We start from the raw sequence: 22,303 nt of genomic DNA on the forward strand, positions 1-22,303 counted from the left end.
TAATGGCTCCAAAATGGGTGCCGAAACGTCGAGTTTTAAATTCTCAACGCGGTTCTTCCCGAGAACTCAGTAATTTTCATTTATCTGACCGCGGAAACTTATCCGAACATATATATATATATATATATATATATATATATATATATATATATATATATATATATATATATATATATATATATATATATATATATATATATATTTATATATATATGTTACGAGCAATGTCCGAAATTGGACAATCCTAGCATTGTACAAAAAATCTTGTCCACTTCTAGCATTGTACCCCTTTACTGTACAATCTCCGAAATATATATAATCGGCGGACTTTGTATAAAAGAATTGCTGTACAATGTTCGAATTTCAATAAGTAGCCGTGCGTCAAAGTTTAAGATAATATATCAGATATCGATTCATATCGATTTTTACGATTATTCCCCATTTGTTATTAACGACAAACAAACATCAATTGAAGTTATAAATCCATAATTAACCAGCGTTTTTGACTTTTGGATTCGTAGAATTAAATTATTTTAAATTATCATACATCTCTCTTGAAAATCTAAAATGGTTTACAAACATCTTCCCTATATTATAGTGATGTATCTATCTCTTGAAGCTTTGAAATGTTTCACTAACAATATCTCTATTGTAGAACAATTTCTTCTTCGATTCGATTTTTCAATTTTTGATTTGGTGTGTCGCTTGTCAATAATAATCGATTCGAACCGATGAGCGTTTCGACAATTATTTTGATTATTTCGGACATTGTACATTTTGGGGGTACAATGCTAGAAGTGGACAATAATTTGTGTACAATGTTAGGATTGTCCAATTTCGGGCTTTGCTCGTAACATATATATATATATATATATATATATATATATATATATATATATATATATATATATATATATATATATATATATATATATATATTTATATATATATATATACATATATATATATATATATATATATATATATATATATATATATATATATATATTTATATATATATATATATATATATATATATATATATATATATATATATATACATATACATATATATATATATATATATATATATATATATATATATATATATATATATATATATATATATAAGAAATACTGGATATTATTGACTGTCGATATAAACAAACAACATAGTTTATTAGGGCTGCAGTCAGTAGGTTTGGCCAGGATGTTATAGAAACACTCTTTTGACTTTTGGTCGAGCTTTCGGAATTCTTTTATTCCTTCTTCAACACTGTAATTAGAAGAAAGTGTAAATATTTACAACATATCTCAAATTGTCATTACAACTTACTAGTCGTTGAGATTATTTTTCTAAAGCTACGACACTCAACATTAAAAACACACATATAAAATATAACATTACATTTAAAATAATGGACAAGATACATTTTAAAATTTAGTTGGAAAGTTAAAATTTTAAAATTTTGTTAGTGACATCTTTTCATGGTGTGTTTTGACTGATCCATAGAGAACAGAAAAAAAAACAAAAATAGTGTGATTAAAAAGTAATTAGGATAAATAAAATAAAGATTTACTTTAACATATACACACCGTAATACACCTGCATACAAAACATGTTGCATACTATCAAGACAGATTTAAGATACTACTTCCATTAATATAATAGCAAGAACTCCTAATTACTTTTTAATCACACTATTTTTGTTTTTTTTTTCTGTTCTCTATGGATCAGTCAAAACACACCATGAAAAGATGTCACTAACAAAATTTTAAAATTTTAACTTTCCAACTAAATTTTAAAATGTATATTGTCCATTATTTTAAATGTTATATTTTATATGTGTGTTTTTAATGTTGAGTGTCGTAGCTTTAGAAAAATAATCTCAACGACTAGTAAGTTGTAATGACAATTTGAGATGTGTTGTAAATATTTACACTTTCTTCTAATTACAGTGTCTTGAAGAAGGAATAAAAGAATTCCGAAAGCTCGACCAAAAGTCAAAAGAGTGTTTCTATAACATCCCGACCAAACCTACTGACTACAGCCCTAATAAACTGTGTTGTTTGTTTATATCGACAGTCAATAATATCCAGTATTTCTTATATAATATATATATATATATATACATATATATATATATATATATATATATATATATATATATATATAATATATATATAATAAAAGAAACAATTGTTTCAAATTTTAAAGTAACCAAATTTCTTTCTAACTCTATGGTTCCCATTATATTGGTAAAGAGAAAGTTCAGAGATTTTATGTTGGTGATAACTAGACCGGAATATATGCAAGAGAAAACAGAGCAAATATGCCCAAATTTATGCACAAAATTGGTGCAAATATGCAAAAAAAAAGAATATGCGTAATATATGCAAATATACAGACGTTAATTACACAGGTCAACGATAAAAAAACTTTTTTGATAAAATTACCTCTATCTTAAGTATTTTAGTGTGCTGAGTCTAAAAATCATATTAAAAATGCTGTATCACCCACCAGCCATTCTTTCACAATTTAACATTTAAAGTTGCATAATGACATTTTATTTTGTTTAACGAGCAGAGAAATCTAATGTTACTTTTTTGGTAGCACTGTTAATGAATTGTACAACACCCTTTGTTCTTCTTCCCCTTTATTAACAGCTGTATAGTTCCTTTATTCTAATAAATGTAACCTCACTTTTCAGTGTTTGACTCGTACAGTTTTAAGTATTGATATAAGGTTGAATGTTCGAATAAATGAATTGATCAAATGAAAAGGCAGATATCGAGCACAGTTTATTAATTAAATCTTGTCCAAGTACTTTCGCTTCCTAGAGCATCTTCAGGGGCATTTCGTCAATTTTGGCCTATCCAACAAACTGTTGAGAATGTCATAAACATAAATTTGTACATTACACTACACTACACAAGGACAGTTTTAATTTTTTTAAAAAAGTTGAAGCTACATTATGTTTCTCTCCTGATGCCAACCATAATGTGGCTTTTTACACTTTTTACAACTGTTTACACATCCCGAAGTTTGAAAATGTTTAATGGTATTTTTAACTGTTGTAACACTTGGTGGTAATAGACTTGGAGTCTATTTTCGAAGGCAACAATAAATAAATCAATTACTTCGCGTATCGAATGACCCTGAAAGTACCATGTTACAAGTTGCACTTTTTCTTGGACGGTACACAATTACGATCTCTGGTGATTTTGTTTATTTCCTTGTTTGATTTTCTCTCCAGTATTTATTTTATTTTCGCTCACTACTTTTTATTTTATTTGACTTCACTTTTATTTTGTTTCTTTCATCATCTTATGATCTCTAGCAGTATGGGATTAGGGTGGTTTTCCAGTTCTACTAATTTTGTCCTAGCTCTATCCTTAATTATTTCCCTCATCCTGACCTGCTGTAGTTCCCCAAATATAAAGCGTTCTGCTACATATCTTGGGACGTTGACGGCATCTCTTAGGCAGATGTTGTGAACTGCTGTAATCCTCTTCTTTGTGGTGTTACAGGTGTGTCCCCATGCGAGAGATGCATATGTAAGCATCGGTACAACGATACTGTTTATTAATATCATTTTAGTTTTAGTCCTCAGTTTGCTTTTTCTACCTGTGAGTCCTCTAATGGATGCTTTAGCCATGTTGGCTTTTTGCACTGTGGCGTCTACGTAATGTTTGAGTTTTAGTGCTTTATCTATGATGACTCCCAGGTATTTTGCCTCGCTTTTCCACTCGATGGACTTGTTCTTTACATTAAGTTTTCCTCTGGCTGCTGAAATCTCTTTTTGAATAGCACCGCTTGCGTTTTGTCGGAGTTTATGACGATTTTCCATCTGATACTCCATTCCTCGATTTCGTCCAAGTCTGTTTGCAGGTTGTTAACTGTTATGTCTAAATTTCGATGCTTGGCCGCTATTGCAGTGTTGTCGGCATAAAGGCTTAATAGGGTTTTTTATAACGAGGTTTGAATAAAGGATTTTTGATATGAATAAAATTATCAATCTAGTGATCTTGAATGGATGTAGAAGGTTTTGCTTTATTTTTGATTGTTACCATAAGTTTCAGTATCATTTACTGTAACTAGTTGTTTCCTATTTCTCAAGTAAGATTGGAACCAATTCAAAGAAATACTTTGAATTCCGTAGAAATTTAGTTTTTTTATCAAAATGTGATTTACACAATCAAAAGCTTTGACTTAGTCACAAAAAACTCACAGTCTAAAGATTATTGCTTAGTACTTGATAGACCTCATGTAGTACAGAAAACATAGCATCACTGATATATTTATTAAATAAAAAGCCGAACTGATTTTGTGATAAAATGTTTTCAACGAGAAAGGAAGTCGGGCTTTTATAAATCTCTCAATAATTTTGGATAGGACCGGTAGTAAGACAATAGGTCTATAGTTGAGGACATTAGATTTTTCACCCCCCTAATGAAGAAGAATAATAATGACTGTCTTTAGGCACTCTGGAAATATACCTTTTTCAAAGAAATCAGTTGACCAGGAATCGAGACCAGGACTTCCAACACATTATTTGGGAGATATGAAAATTTTTATGGATAGTCCATGAGTACTACAGGAAAATTTGCTTTTGATACTACCGATTGTTTGGATCGGTTCAGATTTATCAACTGGTCTTATAAATAATGAATTCGAGACCTTTTTTGAATTGGGGAGATAGGAAATAACACCTTGTTGTGGCAAAATAGCTTATGTTATATTTTTACTCACATTAACGAAGTATTCATTTAGATTTTTAGGGTTTGAAAAAAAAATGTTTGAGCTGTGTTAGTTTTATTTTGAAGATCGTTTATTATGGACCAATTTTCCCTTGCAACATTTTTAGAGCTTCCCAGACGATTCTCATAGTACATTTTTTTAGCTATTTTGATAAGTTTTAAGTAGGTTCATCTGTACTTGGAGATATATTCAGTGATAAAGACATTGACAGTAAATTTCTTGACGTGTAGTAGTGAACCCATATTTTCTGCAGTGGCGCACCCAGGAGGGGGGGTTTTGAAGGTTAAAACCCTCCCTCCTAGGACCCTATTCCGACACTGTTACTCACACATTTTAAGGGCTCAAAATAAAGGTAACATCATAAAAAAAATTTTTGGTGACCAACCAAAACCCCCCCACAGAGGCAAATTCTAGGTGCGCTATTGTATTCTTGGCTGATATGCGAATACCTTTGGTAGTCCAGGTATTGTGATGTTTTGACTTAATTGTAATTAAAGGAAATGCCTTATTGAAAATACAGACAAGTTTATCTAAAAAATCACTGAAATTATAATCCATGTCCACAGAGGGAAAGTGCCACCCAGAAGTCAAACACAAATTTTGGAATTTACGAAAGTTCTGAGCGAAAAAAATCCTACCTAAACGTTGGGTTTTCGGGGATTGTTTGTTAAGGGTGTTAAAGTTGGTATATACTGCTTCATGATCAGAGAGTCCTGCATTAATAATTGTAGAACGTACATCAAGGGGTGGAGATTAACATTTTCACAACCAGAGGGCACAAGAAGCAGAGGACGACCACGAATGAGATGGATTGATGATGTGGAAGAAGACCTACAGATTCTAGGGGTTAGAAGATTGAGGGAAGTTGCCAGGAATCGACAGGAGTGGCGACTTCTTTGTGAGCAGGCCAAGATCCACAACGGATTGTCGAGCCACTTATGATGATGATGACATCAAGGGGTGAGAAATCTAGGACAATATAATCAATTATGGTAGATGCTGTTTTAGTAATTCTTGTAGGAGTGTGAAACCATACGATTCGAATATATTGACCAAGGATAATTGGGTAGCACAAGCAACAGCGTAATTAATATTCAAGTCACCTCATAGAATCTTTCTGCTTTGGGCAGGTCGTCTAACAAATTTAACAGGTTCTGAAAAATAGTTCCGTGGAAGTATCAGGTGATCTATAAATGTAAAGAATGTATAGATTAAGATTATTGTTATAAACCAATGAAAACTCAAAAAAGGATTCATTCAATAGAAAGTCATATTTTGTTATAGGAGAGAAATAATTATTTGTAGAAAGAATTAGGGTGCCACCATAAGCTGAACTTGGACGATCATATCTAGCAATTGTGGTATATTTTTCTAAAGAAAAAGGCTCGTTAACTTCAAGCCAGTGCTCGGTAACCGCAACTATCGGGGGAAATCCTAATTCCTCTAGAAACAAAAATAATTCATCTTTTATATCTTATAGAACGAATATTAATCATAACCATGCTAGAGTTGTCATCACTATAATAATTTGAGGTTTCTAGTATCACAGAACACGTCATATTATTTAAAAATTTTGTAATTCAGTAAAACATACTGAAGCAGGTTGGTCGTGTAGAAAAACAAGATGTAGTTTAATGGTTTTCTAGATATCCGGTTCCCTTAATCTTGTTATTATCGACTGTTCGAGTTATTGGTTAATCTAACTCTTGGTGGGGTCAAAGGATCCAAATTTATCGATAGTTCTAAAGTATCCTTCTTAATGAAGTTAATGAGAATGGAAAACATTCTTAGATTTGCAAATTTCGATGGCCTGCTTGTCTGTGACTATTTTTTATTTTCCATTTCACTTTTGTTGTTGCATAAAATGGTAATTGGATTTTCCAAGCTAACGGGGCTTCTGATGTTCCTCGGACTCATATTTGACTCAGATGAAGGCGTTGGTTCGGAATATGAAGATTCTGTAGACCATTATTTAATGTTTACACCAGGTGGCCAAATCTCCTTATTAAATAATAAGTCAATGGAGGTTTTAGATTTTATGCCTATTTTGAAGGAGGGCATAACATCTAATATATTCCTTGATACCTAGCTTCTCTTTAATAAAGTGAAAAACTTGTAAATTGGGGTTAAGTTGGTAATAACTACATAATGGCATTTATCTTCTGTAATTTTTGGCTTTTTCTCTGTTGGTTCAAAATGTTGAGTGACTTCAGTTTGGGTACCTGAGGTGACATAAAATGTATTTTTCTTCAATACTTCTTTTTTCGTTTGTATAGTAGATAATTTGTTGGTAAGATTACCCATTTGATTAGATATTTCACTGATGTTTGAAATGCCTTTCTACCCCCATCTTAATCTCAGTTGAATTTGAGTCTTGGATTTGAACCTTGATAGTGTTATCAGAACAGCCGAAAAAACTGACGATATATTTAAAAAAACTTGTTCCATCTGCCTTATAGATTTGAAAACATTGTCAGGATTTAGCAGGTTATTTATTTTATGGATCTCGTCAATTTTTTTGTAAGATAGTCCAGTTTGCCCTCATTTTTGGTTAATAACTCGTATGTCTCAATGAAAACAAGCAAATTATCCGTTAGTTTTTTAGTTACTTAAATTACGGCTTCAAAGTTCTCTAAGGTATTTGATTTTTTGATAAATTGGTAATTTTTTCATTTGAGAAGTAAATTTTTCCGTTATTAATTTTGTATGCTGTGATTTCGTAGATAAAAGGAAGGGAAGGGAAAGGAATATGTAAAGATCGACATACATGCGCCCCATATTACACCAGGGCGATTAACATATTTACAAGTTTATGAGTTTATGTTACAGAGATGTGATTTTTTACCAAGTAATTATAAATGACTTAAACTTTAAACATATTTAAATAAATTGTGTCTTGATTATATTACACCGGGACAGCGCGTACGCAGTCCCGACTACCAAAAATTACACGCCCGAGTTATCCGCATTAGGGATAATCGCAGGATTCAGCCCAATCGTAGTGCAATGAATAGGCCTCGTCCTGGGGGAACCGCCTTAATGATCACGGTAGCCCCTACGCCAGGTAAGTATGCCAAACACAATATCACTTTTCACCATCTAAAACCAAGTTACGACTGTCATGATAGACTGTAACTAGCTCCACCTAGGGTAATATTTGAAAACTATACAATCGATTTTTTTATTTTGAACCAAATGGGTGTTATCCTAAGTCATTGGACAAGTAAGCAGTAAAAGAATATTTCAATCAACGGTAAAAGCTAACGTTACTGTAAGTTGTTGAACACAATATATACTTTCCATACATTATTAAGAAATATTTAATATAAAAGTTGTACCATTTTCACATATAGATGGCGGTACTCACAGCAATATTATCATTAATAATTTGGACATAGGCCAACTTTTTGTCAAATTGTCTGTATAGATTCCACACACATTTTGCATATTTTTCGTTATTGAGCTATTTTGGCTCAATTTATAGATTTTCGGTTATCAGGAGATCATAATATTCGAGGAAGTGCAAAAAATTTGCCTTGGTTTTTGGACGTTCACTTGGAGTGGCTTATCTGGTAAATTATAAATGTATTGTAAATATTGTACCTATTGTAATGAATTAATAAATTACACTAACGCTACACCTAATGATTCTTTGATTTATTGATTAAATAAATCAATACTGTTTTGTATATTCTTGTTTTTACATTATTGCTTAATATTCTGTCAACATGTCTTATGTTTTATTGTTATACTGCATACAAACTTTTAAATACATAGCTAATGATATTAACTAAAGTAGCATTGTTCTAAAAATCAAAATCCACTCCTGCTCTTCCGAGAAATCTTGCAGCAGACTTTTTAATGTTAATACTAACATTCTTAATTGTACTCTTTTCTTCTTGACCATCTTCCTCGTCAGCGGTCAAATGAGTTAATTTACCATCAAGCAATACTCTAGTTATGTAAGTCTGTCTTGAAGTCACCAAAGGTATCGGCTGTTTGGAAAATAACTTTGGAGGCCGGATTTCGTACCTAAAAAGAATTTATTTTATCGCTGACAATGATTCATGAATATCAAAGATTATCGTTCACGTTTTCGCTACAGATATAAATATGTAAACATAGCAACAAAAAACATAGATAAAAAAGAAAAACGTGCTGTGATAGCACAAAACGTGTAAGTGTGCCATACAAAAAAAGTATATTTGGTAAACTTACATGGATTTCAGATTAAGTAAAGAATCACGGATTTAACTGACCAACTAAAAACAATATTTAGATTGGTGTTTTAGGTGGGTAGCGGCAATTAACGACTTAAATTCTAGCAAATAGACAAATTTAAACTTCAAAACTACGAAATTGGTGACACTCAACACAAAAAACGTTAGGTAATTATCGTCAAATTTATTTAAAATATTAAAATAGTTCTACTTCAAGAAACGATTACAATCGCATTTAGCCCACAACAATGCCCTCATTACGAACGCTAGTGGAATAAAATTTGTTATTTTCCAGTTAAATTTATTGTTTTGAATTGTTCCTGCTGTCTTTGCTATTGTTTTACTGAAAATTCTAAGACGTGTTTTAAATGTAGATTTGTAACCGATATAAAAACTTTATTGCGGAAAAACAATGGTAGTTCTTTAAAATCGGTAGTGTCTATCTATTGTACGATGCTTTAGGAATTAGCGAATCAAAATTAAGATCTGCAATAAAAAATCAGAAGAGTGAACTGCCGAAAACGATTACCGCAAAATTCACCCGTCACTCAAACGAACGATATGTGGGAAAGACGAGAATTTTAAATTCGTAATGGCATATATCAAATGCGTAAAATTAAGAAACCGTGAAGAGTTGTCTGTCTCCCATCGAACGCGTCCCCAGGTGGTGGATAGGGGAACGCCCTAACCAGTCCTAGGACCAGTGGGTAGCTAAAAAATAAAAATACCAACCCCAAACCAAAACAGACTAAGGTATGGCAACCCTGACAGAAGGGTCCCTGGCCCTCCAGGTTGGGGTTGGAGGCCGACAACCTCGTCCTGTAAAAAAGCATATGTTATGGAACCTCAGAAACCATTAGCTGGACGGAACTCACCACGACGACTCGGCAAACGAAAAATGGAATTGAACCCTGTACCGAACTGGAGCACTCAAATCTTTAACATAGTGAACACGTACAAAGTAGATGTTTTAGCACTGCAGGAAATGCGGTGGACGGGAACTGGCACTCTTGACAAGAGAACCCATTCCATATATTATAGCTGCAATGAAAGCCAACACATGGATGGGGTGGGATTTATTGTAAATCAAAGAACAAAAGGCTTTATTATTGACTTTAAAGCCTACAGTCAAAGAATGTACTATTTGCGCTTAAAAGAAAAACTCTTGAATTTCAGTTTGATCAATGCACATGCCCCAACTGATGACAAATCAGAGGAAATTAAAGAACAGTACTTCGAAGACCTAGATCAAACCTACAGAGGATGTAACAGAAATGACATTAAGATTATATTAGATGACATGAATGCAAGAAAGCGAGTTTTCATGCCCACGAGAGGAAGGCATAGCCTACACAACATCAGTAGCGATAATGGATTACGACTGATAAACTTAGCAGCAGCACTGAACACTGAACACTAAATATGACAGTCTCTAGCACCTATTTTGAAGACAAGATCATACACAAGGTAACCTGGACCTCCCCTGATGAAAGAACAACGAGTCAGATTGATCACATCTTAATATATTCAAGGCATGGAACAGACGTAATAAACTGCAAAAGTTATAGAGGCGCAAACATAGACTCAGATCATTGCCTAGTGATCTCAACATTGAGGGATAAAATTTCAAACACCAGTAAATAAAATAAAATCGATAGAAACAAATGGAATGTAAAAGCTGAGAGATGCGAAAATTGCAGAACGGTACTCAGAAAACATCACCAACAGGCTAACGAATCAAAATATAAATGAAGAAGGCCATACAGATATAGACACCTACTGGACCAGAATAAAGGGAAACATTGAAGCAGTTGCGAAAGATGAAATAGAAACAGAAATTTGTTCTCGTAAAAATCATTGGTTTGACGATGAATGCAAGAATACAACAAAAGAAAAAATTTAGCCTACATAAAGATGCTTAACCGCCGAAATAGAACAACTGTAGAGAATTACCAGGCAAAGAGAATAGAAGAAAAGAGCTTGCGCAAAAGAAAGAAAACCTCAACAGAGAGAAAGAATTCAGGGCATTCTATAAGAAAGGTAAAATTAATAGAAAATAATTCAAGGCAATTACAAGACAATGCGGAAGTCAGAATGGCGACCTATTAACAACAAGGAAAGATATATTGAATAGATTGGTGAAATACTTTAACCAGGCACTTAATATAGAGGAAGAAGAAGAAAACGTGGAAGATGAAAGATAGGAGGTAAGGGGAACAGACGAGAGAGAAGATGAACCACCAACGATTCTTGAAGTTAAAGGTGCAGTTAAAAAACTAGCCAGAAACAAATCACCCGGAATAGATAATCTCCCAGCTGAACTATATAAAGAAGGTGGCCATGATGCCATAATGGCATTACACCAGCTTATAAAAGAAATATGGACACAGAAATCCCTTCTCAATGATTGGAAAATTGGAATACTTTGCACCATACACAAAAAAGGAGATATCTTTCAATGCTCGAACCACAGAGGAATTACGCGTCTAAGTGCAGCGTATAAAATATTTTACACAGTACTATGTCACCATAAGGCACCATATGCAGAACGGATAGTAGGAATATACCAGGCTGGTTTTAGAGGTGGTAAATCGACATTTTATAAGATTGAAACACTGAAACAAATTTTAGAAAAAACACTGGAATATGGCATTGATAGGTACTGTTTGGGAAAGTATGTACTATTTCTTTTCCTATTTTTACTATTAATATTTCTGTTACGGTACTGTAATGTGATCTAAATTCAATGCTATGTATCCTAACGACTTTGGTAAATATATTGCTTCCTGTAAAACCTGGTCGTCTCATGTATTATGTTTAAGTGCGGAGAATTTGACTTCTCTTTTGTCTTGTGTCGCCAATACACACAAGTGTACAAGTACGGTTTCGTATTACGGTCACAATTAACAATACAATAGGGTGATTTATGGGTTTGTCCTTTTGCCACCTCGAAGCGTGGTCAGAGGGTTGTTTCTGACCGTCTTAAGTCTCAACTCAACACACTTCCTAACAAGACATCGAACGAAACAGACCAAGTTTTGTGGGCTCTCGTGCCATAGAGCCGCGTCGGCCGACGCCACGACGGTACCAACGAGATTTCCTTGACTACGACATCAATATTTCAAAAGGTAAGTCTATATTCTTTGTACAGACAACAACAATGAGTAAGACCAGTTTCTTTCCTAATTTATTGACAGTTATATTTGCTATTTTTCGCTAATTGATTTATAAACAAATTATTTCATTTTTTCGTTATAATTATTTATCTATTATCATTTAACCAGCGACCTCATTAAGTTTTATACAAAACAGGTACTCATCGCATATTTATAGACTACAAAGCAGCCTACGACTCTGTGAATAGAAGAGAAATATGCAAAGCAATGAAAGAGCTAGGAATACCAAATCAGTTGGTAAATTTAACAAAACTAACTCTTGAAAAAGTTGAATATAGAGTACGAATTCAGGGGGGAATATCTGAACTTTTAAAACAAATAACGAGCTGCGCCAGAGAGACCCTCTCTCCTGTATACTATTCAATCTGGCTCTGGAAAAAGTAATACGTATGTCATAAATCACAGCCATTGGTTCAATATATAATAAATCAGTGCCAATCCTTGCCTATGCTGATGATATCAATATTGTTGGGAGAACAAAAAACGCTGTACGAGAGGCGTATGTAGCATTAAGAGAATCGGCTACAAAAATGGGTTTAATAGTAACCAACAAAACGAAGTATATAAAAATAAGAACGCAACCACAAGTCCTACGACCACTTGTTATAAAAAATGACGTCATCGAAGCAGTGAACGAATTTGTATACCTGGGAGCGCTCCTTAACAGTGAAAATAATACTACTGCAGAGATAAACCGCAGAATTTGCACGGCTAACAGATGCTATTTTGGGCTCAATCTTTTCCTTAAATCCACAATTATATCGAGAAATACAAAAATAAAACTCTACAAAACAATAATAGGCCCAGTCCTAACATATGGTTCAGAGACCTGGACTCTAACAAAAAATAATAAAAACATATTATGATGTTTCGAAAGGAAAGTACGAAGGCGAATTTATGGAACAGTGAATGACAATGGAGTGTAGAGAAGACGATACAACTTCGAACTTTATAGAATATACCAGGAACCAAATATCGTAAAACATATTCAGATAGAAAAACGCTCCTTGATAGACCAATTGGTCAGGAAAAAGAGGAAGACTCAGAACAAAGTTCCTTTATAACATCGATGAAGACATGAGAAATATGCGAATACGTGCTTGGCGGAGGAATGCGATGGATAGGGACGACTGTAGAGAAATTCTTGAGAGGGCTGGGACCCACGCAGGGTTGTAAAGCCATTATGATGATGACAATTAAGGTACATATTCCTTTAGAACATAGGTTTCAAATTTAAAAAAAGGTAACATAAAATCACGAAGTGAATCAAGTATGATGCATACAAGAGAATTTGAGTTTCTCAAAAAATATATCAAATTTAAAGATGAAGAATTTGATATATTTAGCAGAAACATGGATATTTTTTAAGGGTGCAACCAAGAGAATATGATGACAAGATAACAAGTAAAATCGATCAAGCATTTGGGTGAAGAATGGAAGCGACATATAATTCTGCAGGAGGGAAGACCGGCTCTGTAGAAGGTGCTGATTAAATAGTTTCATCTACATCAAAAACAGTGGTTATCATGACAATATGAACACGGAAATGTTGTAAAATGGTTTTGTGAAAAACTTCTTCCCATCGTAAATTCGTTGAATGTATTTAAAATTAAGGAATGGTTAACAATGAACGCATATGGATTGCACACCATGTATTGAAATCTGAATTATTACGTTTGGCAAAACTTCTCCCTCTCTCTCTCTCTCTCTCTCTCTCTCTCTCTCTCTCTCTCTCTCTCTCTCTCTCTCTCTCTTTAGTCCTGACACCCCGGAGGGAGTGTAAGTAGTGGTCATCGTGATGTTGTGTATTGTCCGTCTTCAAAGATCTCTGTCTCTGGTCATTTCTTTTATCTCGTACACAAGTCTTTTGCAAATTCCGATAATTTGGTCGATCCATCTTGTTGGGGATCTTCTTCGTGATCTTCGGCCTTCTAGCTTTCCTTGGATAATAAGTATTTCCATGTTTTCTATGCCTGCTCTCATAACATGTCTGAAGTATTTTATTGTTGGAGATGGACTTTGCTGGAGAGCCATTTTCTGACCTCTAGTTCATTTAAAATTGAATTATTTGTCCTGTCATCGGTCCACGGATCGCGTAACATTCTTCCCTAATAGAACATTTTAGTAGCATCTATCTTTCTTCGTTACGCTTGTCGTAGAATACAAGATTCACATCCGTATGTTAGTATTGGGAATATTAAGCAGTTTATCAACCTCATTTCAGAGTTCATGAAATTTGAGAATCTTTCCATATTTTGATCTATCACTCACAGTTTTTAATTCGACGACAGGTTTTTGTAATCTTGGTGAGACCAGAATGACAACACCTGTATAGTTCTGAGTCTCACCGTCAGAGAAGTAAACAAATTGTCATTATGTGTTCTAAATGATATACCTTACCAGCTCTTATTCAACAAATGACAGCTTACCTGTAATTGTAAGTAGCACTTGTACATTGCATGTACCGACATTAATTAATTTTCTGAGTTTTAATTTTTGTGGACCAGTAGCTGAGTTTCCACACGATGCCTGATCACTAACATTCGCGTGGCCGGTTGCCATTTTCGCACTCCTTGACCCGGACTCAAGGAAGCGCCGGTCGTCACTCGGTCTGCGTGACAAGTTCCGAGACCTTCTCTTGAACATCGCCCATAACTTTCTTGGTAATGATAATGCAATGGATTCCCCTACCCTATTGCATCGCAGTATCACATCCATTCTGATATAGTTCTACTTGTGAAAGTCCATTGATAAGACGGTCCAAGATAATTTCCTATGTACCTTGTCTTGGAACTGTCGGTCGCTGCTGTCATCGCTAAGGAAAATTTAACGCCTTTTCGGTCGAGGTATGGGAAGGAAACGATATATGCGGATTAGACGGAGTGCAGGATTGGGACATGTTTTTTTGGAAAACCAAAAATCTTTGAGGTCGACCAGATTAACGAAAGTTACCGCCTTCAAGTTTACGTTTTCTACCATACCACTGCCAGTTTAATCCCATCAAATATATGTATATATATGGGGAATAAAGTAACAATATTATAACAAATATGTTGGGCATAATGGTTATATTGACGAAGCAGTTTGGGCAACTTGGCGAAAAGCTCTTAAATTTCAACTCGTGAAAATAAAATAAACGAAATAAGCCCAATCATAATAACAATTAATGATGACGACGCGATGACGATGGCAGCGATGGCGATGATATTGTGAACAATTACGACTAAATGTGATTTATTTGTAATCTAAACTATGACGTAAGTAAATTTACCAAAAAAATGAAATTAGTTTATATAAAAATTTAAAAAATATATTGTACACATATTTTGTAATATTCGAGATATCTGGAAGCAACAAAATATGTTCATGATCAAAAAATAGTTCTTACAAATTTTAAGTGGACTGACTCTTTTATTATTTAGCTTAATGACTCGGGGAGAATTGGGATTTTCAGCAAGGGAATAAATTAAGATATTAATGTTAGACTAACGACTAGCCTTCTACGGACGTTAGGTACCCTCTGAAAGACACCAACCTATATACCAACCTATATACTATGTACAGATAGTTAGTTGAATCTTTGCTGATTTACCTAATTTGAAACCAGAGTAAATTCACCGAATAGACTTTTTACCTATTATAGAATAGAATAGAAATTTATTTATTCATAAATTCTTAAACAAAAAGCGAAAGTAACAGAAAAGAAAGCCAATATCTACTTAATATTAGTGATTTATATTAAAATGTTGACCATACCATACGTTTTCAGTAAGCTCAGGTAAATTTGCAGAAATATTTTTATCAGTTTTAGTTCCTTCAATGTAGACAAAATTTTTCTCTAAAAAATATTAGTATTAAGCATTAAAAATAAGTTTTAAGCAATATTGTCCCTCTATATATTAAACATTTTATTAAATATTAAGAGATCTATGAAAAATATATTAATGGAGAATATACTATTGGGACAATATAAGCACCTGTACCTTCCTGTACCTAATAAAAACAAAATATTAAAATAGATAAATATTAAAACTGACACATTGATACAGCGTGACGTGACGATTTAGTAAAATAGAATACAGGATCCCTCAATTAATTGGATATTAGCTAATGAGTAACAGCTGGCATCATAATAAAGCGTTTGAGCTCAAAATACTGTTGCACAGTTGTGTCCGTGGTTCTTTACCCGTGCGTCATCATTTAAAGAATACGTAATAAGTTGTACATTGTTTCTTTGAGCAATGTTCGTTTTTACGATTGGTAGATTGCTAACTTTGCCAATCAACACAAACCAAAATAGAAAAACAGGAAACAGAAAAAGAATATCAGAGAAGATTGATTGGAATGAAATATTAGAAAACGATAACATCAAGGAAAGCTAAAAAAAACTCAAAAATAACATAATTAATGCAGCAACAGAATCACTTGGAGAGAGGAAAGTAACGAACACTAACATATCAAAAAAGAAAACACCATGATTTAGAGAGGAAGTGAAGACAAAATGTAAAGAAAAGAAGAAAGCCTTTTAACAATACAGAACACAACAGGCATACAACCACTATAAACGAATTAGAAATGAAACGAATATTTTAGTTGGACAACTAAAAGAGAACACTGGCAGAGGTTTTCAAAACAGATGGAACACGACTTCTACAGAACACAGAAATAAATATGGAGAATGATTAGATGACAAAGAAAAGAGATAAACGAACTAATAAAAACGAAACACATTCAGAAAGAAACATGGGCAGACTACTTTCTATCCCTATTTGCTAAAGGTGACGATAATGAACCACCAACACCAGAGGTGACAAAAACGAAGAAATAAATATTGAAGAGAAAGAGGTAAAGGAAGCATTAAGGAAATTAAAGAATAGAAAATCACCACGAGAGGACAGAATGCCAAACGAACTCCTAAAGTACGGAGGACCAGATCTGACCACACAACTACTAAAACTAATCCAAAAAATAATAGAACAAAACATGGAAATCAAGCATCTTAAACTCTCTTCAAAAAGGGAGGCAAATCGGACCCGGAAAATTATAGAGGAATTAATTGATTAAACACAACACTAAAATTAAATATACTGAATGAAATTATAACACTAGCAGAAGAAAAAGAAGGTTCTAGGTTGGAAAATCATTAGAATACAACAAACTGGCATATCTGTTTCGTGTACCTTAAGAAGGCATTTGACCAGATCAAGGACGTTATCCACTTGTACGCAAGAGAGATACCTTTAGGAATAATCAAATCAAACGAAAAATTTAAGTGATATCGATATGCGGTATAAAATTATTTACAAAGACACAGAATCCAGCACAAACGTGTTTCTTTCAGAATAATACGGACGGAAGAGTAGGATTCATATTGTTGTACTCCAGTCTAGCGTCTTTTACTGTAGTACTTTTTACTAAGGTTTCAATTTTGTCGGTTTTTAAGAGAACGGCAATTAGTCGATCCAATATTTTACAATAAAATTTTATTTACTGATGGAGCCATATTTACTATAAGAGATTATTTAAGTATCGCACTAGCCTAGTTCCTATGAGAATAAAAAATATGAAACAGAAAATCCTCATCCCTTCCAAGAACACTATATTCAGCATGATTGTCCATAAGTACCGTGTAGTGATTAAATTTTTATTTTTAAACAGTTTCAAAGGAAAGGAAATCTATGAGCGAATATTGAAAGTATCTAAGATCTCTTCGACTTCAATTAATATAGTAGAAAGATGAGTTGCTGAATTTAAAACTGGTTGTACAAGCCTTGAAGCTTGAAGACGATCTACGTCAAGGACTTACAAAAACAGCAGCAACACCAGAAATCGTAGAAAAAATACAGGATATGGTATTGAAAAATCGTCGAGTGGTTGAAAGAGATTTAGTAGTCCTTGACATCTTATTGTGTAGTGTAAGCAATATTTTGACTGAAGTCTTGGGTTTCAGAAAGTTGTGGCTACAATGGGTGCTGCATTCGCTAACAATGGAACAAAAACACATTAGAATGCGATTTTCTCAGCAACATTCAGAGCGTTTTCTAAAGTATAAAGTGGATTTTGTGCATCGATTCATCACTATGTATGAGACTTGGGTCTATCACCATGATCCTGAATCAAAATAAGAGGCTAAATAGTGGCGTGTATGTGGTTCTTCAGCTCCGAAACGAGTTCGTGTCCAGATATCGGTTAAAAAGGTGTTAGCATCAGTTTTTTGGGATGCGAAAGGAATTTTGTTTGTGGATTACTTGCAAATTGGTAAAATAATAAATTATTTTAACCTTTTAGACCAGCTGAAGGAAAAAATTCATGAAAAAGAGCCGGTTTTCAGAACAACAAAATCATTTTTCATCAGGACAATGTACCGTGTCATATGAGCATTTTTAAATTGTTGAAGCATCCACTGTATTCAACAGATTTCACTAGATTTTAGCCTTTAGCGACTTCCATCTGTTTCAATAGCTAAAAAAGTTCATGCATGGAAAGAGTTTTTCATCAAATAAGGTCATAACAGCAGCGGAAGCGTATTTTCAACCCTTCCAGATACTTACTTCAGACGTGGAATTTATCAATTAATACTGAATAATAACGTGTATTTAAAAACATAAAATTGTGTTTTTCTTATGGAGCCGCAGAACTTAAAGAACTGTCTATTGTGCGAATTGGTATAGTTACAGATTATATTGTGGGACCATCCGAATTTCAATCTAGACTCGGCAGTGCAACGTGTGGCAATAATGGCCAGGAGACGGCATATAGCAAGATTTGGATCTTGATATACGCATGATGGTGCCTCACCACATATGCTTCCATTTCCAATTTCTCATTCCCGAGACTGCACGTACCAATGTCTAACAGGGGACGTCCTATGGGTATATACGACCATCGGATAGGTGTGATTAAAGTATAACCTAATAAAAAACCGCGAAGAATATGACATAGGGGCTGCAGGTATATTATTATCATTAACTGTAGATTTTTTAATTGAATATGATACACCTACACTCACAAATACAAAAAAGTGCGCGCACACAAACAAAATACACATACGCACATGCAGCTATAGGTACATCATGCTCAATTGGCAAATCACCAAACAGCTGTGTAACACCATCGTGCCAAGGGGATGTGCATAGCACAGAGGGGAAAGTTTTTACTAAGTGATGCCCCAGAGAGCTGACGAACTCTGGTAGATTATAACCTTGGCACCATATAGGCGCATTTTACAGTCTGACAGCATTCCGTGACAACTTGTCAGGACAAAACGGCACGAGGCAAAAGCATATGACCCTGAAGAGGACTTAGTAAGTTCAGCTTCGGCAGAACTTGTACTGTATGTGAGAAACATTTGATTAAAAATGCAATACAATATGCAAAGTCAGCAATACACAAATTGAACGTCAAAAAAATTGGAACAGATATCGTTGAAATTCCCGAAATTGGTGCCCTAGTAACCTAGTGCTGAATGACGTTGTACCAACTTTTTTTTCCAATGTGTCATTATTTTTCAGAATCAAGAAGAAAAGAGGCATTTCAGCGTCATATAGTGAGTTTGATTTTTTCGAAAGTGAGGTTCATTCACATTTAGAAAATCACAAAATGTGCCCTAAACGTCCGACTTCTGACCGGACTACCCTTACCCACAATTGCAACATTGCCAATTCTAATAACATTTCTTGCTATTTCTTGTGAAGTATAGGTGGCTTTGGTAGTGTGCTTATAGTAGAAAATTTTTTGACCAGCATTTGTTTTGTCCCTAAGTTAAGACAAACGTGAGTACATCAGCATATGCTCAGCGAGGTAAACATATGTAGATAATTCAAAAACCGTATTAGAGATCCCTTCTAATATCTTTAGTATATCTTTAGTATATGATCATAAGCTAGCAGAAATTTACGTAGAACATAAAGTTACAGCAAATGTACAACTGTAATATTGTAAATATAAGATATGCCCAGGTAAAATATTAATCAATGACAATATTTATTAAAGAATCTTACCTAAATCTACATTTTCGGTGGTACAAACGCAAGGTCTTTTAAAAGAAAGTGCAACTTCTTCATCACCAGGGTGATGTCTAGGGTTTATCATTCCAAATTTGCGCATGATTTAAATGAACAAAAATTTTGAAACAGAAACTATTAAAGTCGTCAAAATAACGAATATATATTATCTGCCAAGACGTCAACATAATTCAAATGTATCTAGCAACAATTATTGTAAATCTTATTAAGATTAACTTGCCCCTGTTGCCCCGCATTTCCAATTTAATTTCAAACTGAATCCTGAATCTAGGAATTTTGACATTATTGTTTTGCCTAGTCTTACAAACGTCATTTTATTGTCATATGTCACTTTTGGCAGTCGTTAATTTTTAAAATTTGTTTATCACTTGAAAATTCGGTTATTTTAATTAAATATCACAACAGTTAACACTCATAATAGAGTTATGTGATTAAAATTAGAATAATTCCTATTTATTTCCCACTTTTTCAGTTAAGACATTAGTGACAATTTATTATTTACTGCCAAAATTTTAGTGTCATTGATCACAACAAATAATGCCAGAAGTTTTAAATAAAGTTAACAAGTAGGAAAAGATGGAGAAAAATGACAACGAAAAGAATGAAGGAGAAGATTCGTCAACAAAACAGGTCTTAGAATATTATCAAAAATACTCACAAAGTAAACAACTGCCAAAATACTTCTCTGGAACTTCCATTTCATATTTACCTCAAATTGTAGATGAAGAACCCTCTGCAAGAAAACTAGATACAATATATCCAACAAGAGATGTTAAGATTATCCCTTCAAAGCAATATGAGAAACCTGAGCAAAATCCTGAAATACTATCTCCCACTGAATCTGTTGCTTCTAATAAAAAGTTAGAATGGGATAATTTGGGTGATATTGGCTACAATAACGCTAAAAAACTTTACAAAAGTACTTCATTGCCAATATTGACACAACATACAATTATTAAAATTGATGACATACCTAAAGGTCCAACAGATAATGTGAAAATAGTTATATATCCATATACAAGCAGTTCAGAAGAGAAAACTAGTGAAAAAAATACCGTACAGTCATTATCATCGTCATCTCCCATTGTAGAAAAGGAGATACCAACCTCATCTGGTACATTTTCTTTTCATTCTAGTGAAAAACAAAAATTGCTAAGCTCAGATTCAGATTCTTCTCTAAATGATAGAAAAATTTTAGAGTTTAAAAAAAGTTTAAACTATATAAAGAAGAAAATTGGACTTCCTGATGCACACTCTACACCTCATGAACCTGAATCTCCCAAAATTGAGTGCCAAATAATGACTGAGACTCCTTTAGTCAAAAAAACTGATAAACCTATTAAAAATATTATTAAAGATATTCAGATTGAGAATGAAAGCATACAAAGTAATGTGTTAGTGAAACCTACAAAGAGTGCATTAACTTTTCCAGCTAACTCCAATAAGAAAAGTGTAAATTTATGCCTTACTAAACCTGTTTTAGTAGATTGCTTGCCAAAAACAAATATAAAGCAATATGCAGTTGGTGTTCAAACAGGGAGTGTAGTTGACTGTAAATCTCAACAAGCACCAAATGAGTTAATTACTTTGTATAATCAATCTGAAAATAATAAAACTAGTGATTCTGGAAAATCAAGTAGCTCCAATGGTGTTGCGTCTAAATGTGATAGTTTTGAATATGTCAAAAATAGTAATAATGGACAAAATATTTCTATGAGATCTGAAAATAATCCTATAGAAATTGCAGAAGCTCATATAACTGGTAAGCAAAAGTGATACACTTGTAGATCATTATGAAAGTAAAGATGTTTCTCCATACCTTTTAACATTAAACTCTTGAATCTAGGTTAGGTTTAATATGAGTGGAACCACTCTCCCACTCAACATAGAAGTATATTGTGGCTTATCCGTAGCTTAAAATTGTCCTTTCAGCGCAGTCTTTTTATCAAAGTCTAGTATGGTCTTTGGTGACAATTCTACAGACTCATGGGGCTTAAGTTGATAATGCTTAAATGTATTGAACCTTATCCTATCCAATCCTGGGCAGTTGCACACAAAGTATTCCGCTTTCTAGTCTTAAACCTGCGATTTGCAATCCACAGTTTCTGTCAGTCCGATTTT

General features: G+C 33.6%; 2 protein-coding genes and 1 non-coding gene across 4 annotated transcripts in view; 1 reads left to right on the forward strand and 2 right to left on the reverse strand.

Moving 5' to 3' along the window:
- Window positions 1-7,671: 7,671 nt before the first annotated feature.
- LOC140435324 (U1 spliceosomal RNA) lies at window positions 7,672-7,834 on the reverse strand. The gene has a single exon (XR_011950133.1). It is a non-coding gene; the product is annotated as a U1 spliceosomal RNA (small nuclear RNA).
- A 600-nt stretch (window positions 7,835-8,434) lies between these two features.
- Window positions 8,435-20,408, reverse strand: LOC140433305 (uncharacterized). Its single transcript, XM_072521336.1, has 3 exons — window positions 20,159-20,408; window positions 15,915-15,996; window positions 8,435-8,794 (listed from the first exon to the last, which is right to left on the reverse strand). The coding sequence occupies exons 1-3, from the start codon at window positions 20,262-20,264 to the stop codon at window positions 8,569-8,571; spliced, it is 414 nt and encodes a 137-aa protein (XP_072377437.1). The 5' UTR covers window positions 20,265-20,408; the 3' UTR covers window positions 8,435-8,568.
- Window positions 20,409-20,500: 92 nt separating this feature from the next.
- The window catches only part of LOC140434519 (uncharacterized), a 47,494-nt gene continuing 45,691 nt past the window's right edge, over window positions 20,501-22,303 (forward strand). For both annotated transcript variants that reach the window (XM_072522847.1, XM_072522848.1), the window contains exon 1: window positions 20,501-21,944. In XM_072522847.1, coding sequence (XP_072378948.1) covers window positions 20,759-21,944 — 1,186 coding nt within the window. In that variant the 5' untranslated portion in view covers window positions 20,501-20,758. The remainder of the gene's footprint in view (window positions 21,945-22,303) is intronic.

The sequence above is a fragment of the Diabrotica undecimpunctata genome, chromosome 2 (assembly GCF_040954645.1).
Source record: "Diabrotica undecimpunctata isolate CICGRU chromosome 2, icDiaUnde3, whole genome shotgun sequence".
Taxonomy (NCBI): domain Eukaryota; kingdom Metazoa; phylum Arthropoda; class Insecta; order Coleoptera; family Chrysomelidae; genus Diabrotica; species Diabrotica undecimpunctata.

What these genes read in the sequence shown, in the direction of transcription:
- LOC140433305 (XM_072521336.1), bottom strand. Translation starts at nt 20,264, where the DNA reads ATGCGCAAATTTGGAATGATAAACCCTAGACATCACCCTGGTGATGAA. An exon ending in CACCGAAAATGTAGATTTAG is followed by an intron (nt 15,997 to 20,158) that starts GTAAGATTCTTT and finishes AATATTTTTTAG; the next exon opens with AGAAAAATTTTGTCTACATT. An exon ending in GAGCTTACTGAAAACGTATG is followed by an intron (nt 8,795 to 15,914) that starts GTATGGTCAACA and finishes AATTCTTTTTAG; the next exon opens with GTACGAAATCCGGCCTCCAA.